Source organism: Cucurbita pepo, chromosome 7 (genome assembly GCF_057944985.1).
Source record: "Cucurbita pepo subsp. pepo isolate OVF chromosome 7, ASM5794498v1, whole genome shotgun sequence".
In the NCBI taxonomy this organism is placed as follows: Eukaryota; Viridiplantae; Streptophyta; class Magnoliopsida; order Cucurbitales; family Cucurbitaceae; genus Cucurbita; species Cucurbita pepo.
In genome coordinates, this window is record NC_141804.1 from 3522108 (window position 1) to 3534234 (window position 12127).

A 12127-nucleotide genomic window follows, 5' to 3' on the forward strand; every position below is an offset into this window, starting at 1 on the left:
ATAAATCCTCAAATGTCGAACAAATGACTTCAAGTCTCAATTAAGGAGAGGTGTTGGATGATCCCACACCACCTTTGTATCATATATAAGGGATTCCTGGCTTCGAGCCGAAAAAGCAATGTCACTTGATTATCAAATCGACTACAATTTTTTTCGTCCGTGAGAATCCCAACAAAGAGCCTTTTACTTCTAATAGGTTATAAACTAGATTAGAATCATTTTCAACTAATCCATAAGAAGTGATCCAAGGGTTCAGATAGAAACTAAAGGTGTTGAACCACCTAACATAACAACTCAAAAATGGAGTATTAATTTACTCAAACCCAACAAAAATAGAGTATTAGATTTGATTTGAGTTTCCAATCAATCTCAAATTTTCTCAAATTTTGGATTGGATTGGTGACTCAACCGTTACCTCTAGTTGCTTTGAATGAAATTAATCGAAGTGATTTATTGTTGTTTTAATGTCATATCATCGAATTCATAGATGGTGAATCGAGAACTCTATATATGCACGTCGTCAAAGCGGGAAAGGGTTGAAAGTTGACAGAAATGGAAGAATCTGTCCAGATCCGGTGATTCATCTAATTCATCTTCCATCCCTTTCGCTTCTTCGTATGCGACACGTAAACTGGGGAAGATTTCGCTGCGATTTCTGTTTTATGAAGGCAAACATGGAGGCAGGAGACGATGGGGTGTAGGCGTTCGTAAATTTTTCTGGAAATTTGAGTATCGACAGCCATGAGTTTATCGGTAAATGCTCGACGCTTCCAGCTCTTTCATATACATATTTGAAACTACCATTAATTTAAGATGAAGTTCGGTTTCTGGTTTTGTTATTGAACAGAGCTCAAGTTTCTTCACGGTGAGCGAACGGATCTGTGCGGCATTTATACCAATCATTGCGGTTGTAGAGGCCTTGATTTTGACGATGAGCAGGTGCTTTGATTGTCGCCATGAGAGTGAGAAAGGTCGCCGCTGCCTTAGTGAACTTTCTCGGCTTGCTAGTGAAACTAGATGTAAGGGTTTCTCTCTTTCTTTAGGGCGTTTTTTTAACAAATCCTTTTCAATTTAGGAGGCTAGACTGGTGGAGTGATTTGATTTCTTGTTCATACTACGAAGTGAGGTTTAAATTTTAGCTTTGGTGTGGGTGTTGTACAGTTTCTACCAATGAAGTGGAAGCGCTGTATGAGCTTTTCAAGAAGCTGAGTAGTTCGATTATTGATGATGGATCGATTCACAAGGTAGTGGCTATTGGATTTCTGGCTTCTTCTTCTGATTTTTCTCATATATTCTACGGATTCATTTGATTGATTCACTATCAGATTCCACATCGGTTGGGGAGGAGAACGAAACATTCTTTATAAGGGTGTGGAAACCTCTCCCTAGCATTTCAAATTTCTTCACAGAAAGCTCAAAGTGGACAATATCTACTAGCGGTGAGCTTGGGTTGTTACAAATGGTATCAAAGCCAGATATCGGAAGATGTGCCAGCAAGGAGGCTGAGCCCGGAAAGGAATGGACACAAAGCGGTGTACCAGCAAGGACGTTGGGCCCCGAAGGAGGGTGGATTGGAGAGTCCCACATTGATTGGAGAAGGGAACGAGTGCTAGCGAGGACATTTGGCTCCAGAGGGGGTGGATTGTGAGATCCCACATCGGTTGGGGAGGAAAACGAAAGAGGCTGAGCTTGAAGGGGGTGGACACGAAGCGGTGTGCCAACAAGGACGTTGGGCTCCAAAAGGGGGTGGATTGGAGGGTCCCACATTGATTGGAGAAGGGAACGAGTGCCAGCGAGGACACTGGACCCCAAAGAGGGGTGGATTGTGAGATCCCACATCGGTTGGGGAGGAGAACGAAACATTCTTTATAAGGGTGTGAAAACCTCTCCTTTTTTAAAAACTTAGGAGGAGAACATTTCTTTCCATGAATATACCGCAGCATTCTTTAGCATATAGCACATATTCACTCCATTCACACTATGAATTTACTTTATGAATAATGCTTTTGAAGCTAATTGGTACCTCACATCATTCTTTTTTGAAAGATGCCATCGTAACAATAATGGAAGCACTACCCATGTTAGTGTAGTACATGAAATTTCCATTAGCCCGCATAAAGTTATGAAGCATATTATAAAAGTGCAGTGGAGAATACTGTAAAGCTCTAAATATACAGTGAATATAGTACAACAGTAAATGACATGTTCAAATGTTCGTATTTTGTTTCTATCCCATGTGGGTTCTGATATGAGATAAATAATCCATTTCACTGGAGCGGGAACGCCCATTAGCAAGACCATCTTGGATTCTTATAACATGCTGGTTTCATACTGTAGGAGGAGCTTCAGCTGGCACTTCTCAGAAGTCCATATGGCGAGAACCTCTTTCTGGATCGGGTAAATGCAATAAATCAAGTGTGTTAAAGCCCTTTTTCTTCATTAAGATTATTTACATCATAGAATGGGCACAAGACACACAATCCAAGTCACTGTCATCATGACCTTTTATGTTTTTCTTAATGTTTGTCACTGTTTCCATTAAGGTTTCTCAATCTTTATACTTCCATGAATAAAAATTTTGTGATGGAATTTATATGTTCAACTAATCCTTATATGTGATTTATTGCTGGTAGAAAGGTTAACTTGGGGTAGTATAAAGGAATCACATAAAAGTAACATTTAGTCATATATTAAGTTAGAATGAAATCTTGATATTGAGGCATGGAGTTACGGTGAAGATCCCACATAAGTTGGAGAGGGGAACGAAGTATTTCTTATAAGGGTGTGGATACTTCTCCCTAATAGACGCATTTTAAAACCTTTGAGAGAAAGCCCAAAGAGAACAATATCTGCTAACGGTGGGCTTGGACTATTACAGCTACACTCTTATATGTTCATACTCTGTCTGTGATTATGTTCAACAAAATCATTCCATTTCTTTGTGATTATGTTCATACTCTGTATTTCTCTCTCTGTAGAATACAATGAATGTACAAAATTACTGTACATTGGATGCGAGGTCCTAAATGTTTTTACACAATTAAAAGTCTCTTCCATCCACCAAATGAGAAGAAAAAAAAAAGTTTTCTGGTCAGAATCAAGAAGGATTTTTCGTTGACAAATTTTATTGACCATGTCATTTTATTGCTCTTTTTCTTTTACTTGACACTTAACTACTTTATGCCTAGGTTTTTGATCTTTTTGATGAAAGAAAAAATGGAGTGATTGAATTTGATGAATTTGTCCATGCTCTTAGCATTTTCCATCCCCATGCACCTACTGAGGAGAAGATTGACTGTAAGTGTAGAAGAGAACGTTTGTTTGGCTCTATCATCTTGTATATATATTGATTTTTGTCCATGATTTCTTGTAGTTGCGTTTAAACTCTATGATTTGAGGCAAACGGGGTTCATTGAACGTGAAGAAGTGAGTATTAACTGGGTCAAACTGATGTGTAAGCCGAGCTTCAAGGGGTAGAAGATGGTTGTTTTGTTGGTGTCATTTGGGCTTCTGGCTAACTAGGAGTTTTGCTGGATTCAGGTTAAGCAAATGCTTATAGCAATCTTAATGGAATCTGACACGAGGTTATCCGATGAACTTCTCGAAGCAATTATCGACCAGGTCTCGGTCGAACTTATTGCCATTTTTTTTCTTTCTTTCTCAGAACTCTTTGAAGTTTCTATAATGGCTTGTAGTACCTGCAGACATTTGCTGATGCTGATGCTGATAAGGATGGAAGAATCAGCAAGGAAGAGTGGAAGGCTTTTGTAAGCAAACATCCATCTCTTTTGAAGAACATGACCCTTCCTTATTTGAAGTAAGTAAATTCTCACGACGGAATGATTTTTCAAGTGCCTAAAAATACTTGAAAAATCATTTCAAACAAGTCGTTATTTACAAGAACACGAACTATATTTAGTTTTTAATGGTGTTTAATCTTTCAGAGATGTAACGACGATATTTTCCAGTTTTGTTTTCAACACTGAGGTTGAAGATTAAAAATTTCACAGCCACTTTTGCATTGAACTGAAATCACTGGATCTTACTTCATTAGAACTGAGGAAGCATCGATGCGAAGGTATCACTCAGGCCAAAACACTCTGGTTATTCCATCTGTGCATTGTACAGTAGTATCATTTTCCAGGTTTTGTGTATCATTTCTTGCCAGCGCTCTACCATTGTTATTCTAGCTAGCTTGTTCATAGCCTAAGAGATGTGTTAGAATCTACACATGAATGTATTTCTTGACTTTGATACCGATACCGATATCGATATCGACATCGACATCGACATCTTTTTGTATGCTTTTCTAGTTGTAACGAAGTTTTGGTCCTCTTCATACGTGTACAAATTGAGCACAAAATAAATGGTGAGTGAGTGAACAAAATTAATAAAAATCGAGACGATTTGTTTTTTCAGTTTGAGAATGAGGTTCCAGATTAGATTGATGGAATCCCGTTTCTTGGTAAGCAAGAGAATTAGTAGTCGTCCGCAAAATCAAACCAACAAATTGCTTCGCCAATAGGGGCTACTTCGTGCGAAATAAAAATGTTGCTTGGAAAGCCATTTGTTTAATGAATTCGATGCTAGCTAGGTATGACATTTTTGCTCTTTGTGCGTCAATGACTAATTTTACAATGAAAAATAATGTTTGGTTTTTCAGAATGTGGACGATGCTGAAGGTAATAGTCAGAGAAAGTCCATTCCTGAAAGGTAAGTTTTCCTTCTGGTAGATGATCTGTTGATGTCATGAGTAGGATAAATTTACTGGTTGTTTATGAACGGCTGGTGTTTTGGTGTGTCTTTGATGCGATGGGATGAGTTGAGGCAAACGAACCATCTCGGGTCGCCACCGGTTGACTTTCTGGCCTCTGAATTATTGAAGAAGCTTGGTTTTCAAAGATACAAGATACGAGTTTGATTCATTGTTTGTGCCATATAGGAGTTGGTGACAAAATTAATGTTAAAGGTGTGAAAATCTCACTAGAGGTCACATTTTAAAATCTTGAGGGAAAGCTTGGAAAGGAAAGCCGAGAGAAGATTTTAAAACCTTGAGGGAAAGCTTGGAAAGGAAAGCCGAGAGAAGATTTTAAAACCTTGAGGGAAAGCTTGGAAAGGAAAGCCGAGAGAAGATTTTAAAACCTTGAGGGAAAGCTTGGGCTTTAAAACCTTGAGGGAAAGCTTGGAAGGGAAAGCCCAGAGAAGATTTTAAAACCTTGAGGGAAAGCTTGGAAGGGAAAGCCCAGAGAAGATTTTAAAACCTTGAGGGAAAGCTTGGAAGGGAAAGCCTAGAGAAGATAACAGCTAGGCTTGGAAGGGAAAGCCCAGAGAAGATAACAGCTAGAGGTGGACTTGGGCTGTTACAACAAAGGGTATCAAAGCAAATATTGGGCAGTGTGCCAACGAAAATGTTGGTCCCCAAAAGGGGATGGATTGTGAGATCTCACGTCGGTTGAGGAGAGGAACGAAGCATTGCTTATAAGGGTGTGAAAACCTTTCACTAGTAGATGCGTTTTAAAACCTCAAAGGAAAGCTCGGAAGGAAAAACCCAAAGAGAACAGTATCTACCAACGGTGAGCTTGAGTGGTAGAATAGAACAGAAAGGAAGAAAGGAAAAAGAGAACAGGGAGGTAAGCAACAATTACTACAATGTTGAAGTTGCAATCAGCAACAAATGTTGTATTGCAGCAACTAACTTTCAACGTTTCAGGAAAGTGAAAATGACAAATACCAATATTGGTAATGTATGTACAGTGAAACTAGAGAGGAGAAACAGAGAAAAGTTGTAATATAATTGAGAATCTTGCAGGAAGAACTGTGTAGGAAACTAAGCAGTGGCTGCTGCTGCTTCCTCGACAACCTGGTTCGCTGGCTGTAGAGTACAGATCAGGTTGCGATCACCATACACATTGTCGACACGTCCTGAAACCACCGCGAATTCCATTCAGTAACAGAAACCACATCGACATAAACTAGGCAGAGAAGTAAGAACCAAGTAAATTGTATGTACCTGTGGTTGGCCAGAACTTGGAACCCCTGAGCCAGGAAGCAGGAAAAGCTGCATATTCCCTCGAGTATGGCTTTGTCCATGCATCTCCCATTAGCAGAGATGGCGGATGAGGAGCACCCTGCATCAATACGCAGTGAAAATCCTTGTTAAGGGTCTTATTAGATGAAAATTGGTTACGTTACTGAACTCTGGTGAAGAGAACCTCACCTTTAGGACATTGTTGTTGATATCAGCTTTTCCTTTCTCAATCTGAGCAATTTCTTCTCTGATCGAAATAAGGGCATCACAGAATCTATCCAACTCCGCCTGCAAAACGCGTTTGTATTTACTTAGCAGGGAGTGAAAAGGAAAAAGGTGTCGGTGTCGGAGTCGGCATTAGGAAAGGTACCTTGCTTTCACTTTCTGTGGGTTCGATCATGAGCGTGCCAGGGACAGGCCATGACATGGTGGGTGCATGGAAACCATAGTCCATTAGACGTTTAGCAACATCTTCAGGCTCTATTCCAGCAGTTTGCTGCGCCAATTGCACAACAAAAATGACCCAACTTGCAGGATAGAAACTCTAGTAAAACTTTGAAAGAAAAAAAACTACCTTGAAGCCTCTCAAGTCGATGATGAATTCATGGGCAACCGTTCCGTTGACACCACGGAAGAGAACAGGGTAATGTTCCTGCAGAGCAGAGAACAGAATCGGATCGGACATCTATTCTTAAACAATTTACAAGGATTATTGAAGGCATGAAAGGAAGAATCAGGAACCTCTAAACGTTTAGCCATGTAATTTGCATTCAGAATGGCGATCTTCGATGCGTCGGTTAGCCCCTGGGATCCCATCATGGCTATGTAAGTGTAAGATATAGGGAGAATGAGAGCAGACCCCCATGGTGCAGCAGCTATTGTACCAAGAGGCTGAGCATTGTCAGGAGCAGGTATGCCTCCAGTAGGTACCTTCAGAATTCAACGCCAAATTAAAATCTATTGAAAGTGTCTCTTGTATAGCAATCAAATTGAACTGAGATGTTTTACCACAGGATGTGAAGGCAAAAATGGTGCAAGGTGCTTCTTGACACCAATAGGGCCCATGCCAGGGCCACCTCCTCCATGTGGAATGCAGAAGGTTTTGTGGAGATTGAGATGGCAAACATCAGCTCCGATCCAACCCGGGCTTGTTAAACCCACCTGAAGAACACACCCAGAATCTACTGTCAATACACTCTGAATATGAATCGATATCAGAAGTGATAAGATCGGAAGATGCCATGACACGTACCTGGGCGTTCATGTTGGCTCCATCCATGTAGACTTGACCACCATTGTCATGAATGATCTTACAAATCTCATCAATGCCTTCTTCATACACTCCATGAGTAGAAGGGTATGTGACCTATCACCATTTCAACCAAACAGTCTGAGTTTTAGCTCAAATCTAATTCTCTCCATGAATGAATCATAGAATCTCTTACCATGAGAGCTGAGAGATTCTCCTTGTTGGCTTCTGCAGCCTTCTTCAGCTCCGGAATGTTGATGTTCCCCTTCGAATCGGTTCCGACTGAAACTATCTTCATTCCACACATGGCTGCACTTGCAGGATTCGTCCCGTGTGCCGAGAGCGGAATGATGCACACGTTGCGGTGGTGGTCTCCTCTTGCCTGCAAAATTTTGAGTTCGCTCACTTTTTCTCTTAAGGCAAATCTTAGTTCTTTTTTCCATGATCTTTTATCTTAATGTAAGAAGTAGAAGAACTCTTGATTTTAATTTTAATAATGTCATTACTGCAAATTTAAAATTTTAATTAATTAATTAATCATATAATTACCTTTATAAACAATATCTATGATAAAATTTATTCTATTTTAGCGTAAAATAAACTTTTGATTAGTTTGAAATTCGTGTCTATTTCATTCTTAGAATTTCAAAATAACATAATTAAAAAAAACAATTTTAAATAGTCCTCGAACTCGCTCTCATGATTGGGTTGACTCAAACTAGTTTGATCCTTAAAGTGAAGGCTCAAGCTTATTCCGACCCTAATAGTCCTAAGACACTATTAGAACTTGACCAAGTCAACCTAATATAATCCAAATGAATTGACTCATGGGTCAACTCGATCTTCACTATAATGATTTTTAATCAAATTCAATGAATAAATGAATTGAATTAGGTCGAGCCAATCAAATCTAGGTCGAGCTTGAATTGAACTTAGATCGACCTTTGGCCTTTGAGCCTGTTGACGAGGCTCACCTTGAACCCATAGACTACAACAATTGATTTGTTCAATTAAAAATTTGACTCTATGGTTTTAAAAATTTCAATCTAGTCGAGATTAGTTTCGATGTTACGTACCATGTGGTAAGCACGAATAACCATGAGGCCAGCATACTCTCCAGCCGCACCAGCATTTGGTTGCAACGAGAATGAATCAAACCCTGTTATCGCACATAACAGGTCTCCCAAATCACTGAACATCTCCTGCAAATTCGAAAACAACAACACGTTAATCCCACGTCAACTCAATCTGTTTTAAGTAAACACGATGCTTCTTTTGCCCCTTTCGGGCGATCGATCAGACAACATGTATTTACCTGATACCCCTGAGTCTGCTCAGTAGGAGCAAACGGGTGAAGGTTGGTGAAACCGGGCCATGTTACGGGCATCATCTCCGTTGTTGCGTTCAGCTTCATTGTACAAGACCCCAACGGAATCATACTGTGGCAAAGCGAAAGGTCCTTCGACTGCAACTTCTGGAGGTACCTCAGCAGTTCATGTTCAGTATGGTACCTGATGCAGAACATAACATATTAGTCAAATCTTATACGATTTCCTACATGAGTTTATATTCCGACGATTGTGAACGATGCGTACGTGTTAAAGATCGGATGGGTAAGGTATGAGCTCTCCCTCACTAGACCTGCAGGAATTGCATTCTCGACCTCGGGAGCAAGAGATTCTGCGGTAAATGGAACCTATACAAGAACAAGATATTGCCAGAGATGAAAATGAGAACAATAGAAAGAAAACTCGTGAGAATCCCACGTTGGTTGGAGAGGGGAACGGAACATTTCTTATAAAGGTGTGAAAACCTCTCCCTAGTAGACGTGTTTTAAAACCGTGAGGCTGACGGCGATACATAACGGGTCAAAGCGGACAATATTTGCTAGCGGTGGGCTTGGATTGTTACAAAAATACAACTCTAGATACAATTCAAATACTTACTGGCTTTCCACCCGAAAAAACCGAAAAAAGATCATCAACATCCTTTAAGGTCGTCGTTTCATCGAAAGCAACGGTGATCTGGAAAGCAATCCATCGATTGTTAATCACACGACATGAAATATTTCCATCAAGTAATCGATGCACAATATGGAACTTTGCTTACCGTGTTCTTGTCGACGATTCGAAGATTAATACCCTTCTTGTAAGCAGCATCAGCAATTGCATCAGCATTAGCAACCTTAACCTTTACGGTGTCAAAGAAGGGAAGACCTTGAACTTCGGCTACGCCTAGTTTCTTCAGTCCAACAGCAAAAGCACCAGCAAGGCCATGAACTCGCGTTGCAATGGCCTTGAGGCCTGCTGGTCCATGGTACACAGCATACATGGCAGCCATGTTCGCGAGCAACGCCTATATAAACGAGAACACATTCGAAGCAGAGCCAACTCAATACATATTTACTAATCGACATTTCTCAAAATGATCATATGAACTATATAATCTATATACCTGAGCAGTACAAATGTTGCTGGTAGCCTTGTCCCTCCTGATATGCTGCTCCCTCGTCTGCATCGCCATACGCAACGCAGGTTTACCCGACGAATCAACGCTAACACCAATGATTCGTCCTGGCATCATCCTCTTATACTCTTGAGAGGTAGCCAAAAACGCAGCATGAGGACCACCATACCCCATCGGAACCCCGAACCGTTGAGCAGATCCAACGACAATATCCGCCCCCAATTCACCGGGGGGCTTCAACATCGTCAACGCCAAAAGATCAGTAGCCATCACAACCTTAACCCCATTAGCATGAGCATTCTTAATAAACTCCCCATAGTCCAACACCTCCCCTTCAGTACCAGGATATTGAACAAGAACACCACAAACATCCCCCGATTTATAATCGATATCCTTAAGATCTGCAGTCACTACGTTCAGATCGAAACCCGCTGCTCGAGTAATACAAATATCAATCGTTTGCGGGTGACAATTATTCGAAATGATAAACGTTTTCTTCTTCCCTTTCAGAATATTATTACACATTGCCATAGCCTCAGCAGCTGCAGTTCCTTCATCAAGCAATGAGGCATTGGACATAGGGAGACCAGTAAGATCTGTGATTAATGTTTGATAATTAAGCAAAGATTCAAGACGACCCTGAGAAATCTCAGCCTGATATGGAGTGTATTGAGTATACCAAGCAGGATTCTCCATAATATTTCTCAAAATAACAGGAGGAACATGAGTATTATAATACCCCATCCCAATATAAGATTTGAAAATCTTGTTCTTAGCAGCCAAATTCTGCATATGTTCAATCATTTGGCTCTCTGTTAACCCTTCATCGAATTTATTGAATTTCATCGATTGAAGCCGAATCGATTTAGGGACAGTGGCATCAACAAGCGAATCGAGGCTATCAAATCCACATACCTCAGCCATTTTGGTTTGTTCTTCAGGGGTAGCAGAGTTATGGCGGCGAGGGAACGTATCGCTCGGCTTCAAAGCCTCAACGGAAACGGACCGGAATTGAATCTGAGAACCGATTCCGAATCCATTTCGATTGAGAAACGAATCCGATCTTACCGGTTTTGAAACGAACGAATTGGAAGACATTGAAGAGATGAATCTCGACGCTGTGAAGGAAACAGGGGAGGAATTGAACAATGGGGGATCGATTTGTCGGTGATGCTTCGAGGCTGCAACGAGGCGCCTCAGCGCCGCCTTGTTCGCCAACCGCCGCGCGCGTTCCATATCGATTGAAGGGAAAGAAAACCCAAATGGGGTTTGTTGAGAATCGAAATGGGGTGTGGGGTTTTGATGAAAAGCTTAGATTTGTGTGGCTATGGCGTCTGGATTACACCATGGAAATGAGGGGAGAAAAGGGTGGAGGATAATATAGGGGGTAGTTCACTCTTTTCCATGAGCAAGAAAAGCAGGTATTAATACAAAATTGGTGTCCTTTTGCGGCAAGGGGGAGCTTTCTTTATTGATTTTAATTTTAATTTTTTTGAATTAATTGGAATTTTAAAGGAAAAAAAAAAAAGGAATATTTTGATGAGAGGAAATCACAGCCAACCAAAGCAAGAACACGATCGGGTTGAGGAATGAATGGAACAGAATGAATTGCCGAAGGGATCATGTTTTAATGGATCTCCAGTTTCCTTCCCAGATTTTAAGATTGGAGAAGATAAAAATGGTAACAATTTTCAAAAAAAAAAAAAAAAAAACTTCTTTAAATTAAGAATTTAAATCTTGTTTGTGTAAAATTATAAAAACGGGATTTTTAGATCTAAAATATTAAAAAAAAAAAACCTCAAAATGGTTTCTCGATTTGGATTAGACTTCGGTTTGGCTCGAGGAAACTCTTGCATGCCTCCGTTACCTTTTGGGAGGCCCACAACCCATAGAAACTATCTACCCGAGACTCTCCCTTGGTCTGTAGGTCTTGATATAAGGTTAGAATTAATCTAGTCAGAGGAAACCTTTGCACACCTCAGTTACCTTTTGGAGGTCTACACCCCATAGAAACTGTCTACCTGAGACTCTCGTTTGGCTTGTAGGTCTTGACATAAGGTTAGAATTAATCTAACTCGAGGAAACCTTTGCACACCTCAGTTACCTTTCGGAGGCCTGCACCCCATAGAAAACTGTCTACACTCCCCCTTGGTCGGTAGGTCTTGACATAAGGTTATAATTAATCTAGTTAGAGGAAACCTTTGCACACCTCAGTTACCTTTTGGATGTCTACACCCCATAGAAACTGTCTACCTGAGACTCTCATTTGGCTTGTAGGTCTTGACATAAGGTTAGAATTAATCTAACCCGAGGAAACCTTTGCAAACCTCAGTTACCTTTCGGAGGCCCTACACTCCATAGAAACTGTCTACTTGAGACTCTCC

The 12127-nt window shown here is 40.5% G+C and overlaps 2 protein-coding genes and 1 long non-coding RNA gene across 5 annotated transcripts; 2 read left to right on the plus strand and 1 right to left on the minus strand.

The window, feature by feature from the left end:
• Positions 1–336: 336 nt before the first annotated feature.
• CBL10 (calcineurin B-like protein 10) lies at positions 337–6598 on the plus strand. Of its 3 annotated transcripts, XR_002815801.2 has the most exons (11): positions 337–753; positions 848–1019; positions 1162–1244; positions 2338–2415; positions 3189–3297; positions 3374–3426; positions 3541–3621; positions 3705–3817; positions 3945–4078; positions 4664–5272; positions 5309–6598. XR_002815801.2 is itself a non-coding variant. In XM_023682783.2 (9 exons), the coding sequence occupies exons 1-9, from the start codon at positions 742–744 to the stop codon at positions 3997–3999; spliced, it is 756 nt and encodes a 251-aa protein (XP_023538551.1). In that variant the 5' UTR covers positions 338–741; the 3' UTR covers positions 4000–4418. The 3 variants fall into 3 exon arrangements, 2 of the variants coding, with proteins under 2 accessions (XP_023538551.1, XP_023538552.1); XM_023682783.2 differs by lacking the exons at positions 4664–5272; positions 5309–6598 and having other exon boundaries at positions 338–753; positions 3945–4418; XM_023682784.2 differs by lacking the exons at positions 4664–5272; positions 5309–6598 and having other exon boundaries at positions 340–753; positions 2338–2397; positions 3945–4418.
• Positions 5632–11164, minus strand: LOC111799293 (glycine dehydrogenase (decarboxylating), mitochondrial). Its single transcript, XM_023682785.2, has 15 exons — positions 9732–11164; positions 9387–9632; positions 9224–9301; positions 8873–8973; positions 8593–8788; positions 8354–8479; positions 7474–7659; positions 7281–7394; positions 7037–7189; positions 6770–6958; positions 6603–6680; positions 6399–6524; positions 6218–6316; positions 6011–6128; positions 5632–5922 (listed from the first exon to the last, which is right to left on the minus strand). The coding sequence occupies exons 1-15, from the start codon at positions 10977–10979 to the stop codon at positions 5828–5830; spliced, it is 3153 nt and encodes a 1050-aa protein (XP_023538553.1). The 5' UTR covers positions 10980–11164; the 3' UTR covers positions 5632–5827.
• LOC147791610 (uncharacterized) lies at positions 6799–7806 on the plus strand. The gene is made up of 3 exons (XR_015421772.1): positions 6799–6939; positions 7042–7385; positions 7512–7806. It is a non-coding gene; the product is annotated as an uncharacterized LOC147791610 (long non-coding RNA).
• Positions 11165–12127: the final 963 nt, after the last annotated feature.

Coding starts and splice junctions, on each gene's coding strand:
- CBL10 (XM_023682783.2), top strand. Junction 2,416..3,188: donor GGGTAAATGCAATAAATCAA/GTGTGTTAAAGC, acceptor CTTTATGCCTAG/GTTTTTGATCTTTTTGATGA. Junction 3,818..3,944: donor ATGACCCTTCCTTATTTGAA/GTAAGTAAATTC, acceptor TTAATCTTTCAG/AGATGTAACGACGATATTTT.
- LOC111799293 (XM_023682785.2), bottom strand. CDS start 10,979: ATGGAACGCGCGCGGCGGTTGGCGAACAAGGCGGCGCTGAGGCGCCTC. Junction 8,789..8,872: donor ACCCATCCGATCTTTAACAC/GTACGCATCGTT, acceptor GTTCTGCATCAG/GTACCATACTGAACATGAAC. Junction 5,923..6,010: donor CAAGTTCTGGCCAACCACAG/GTACATACAATT, acceptor CGGTGGTTTCAG/GACGTGTCGACAATGTGTAT.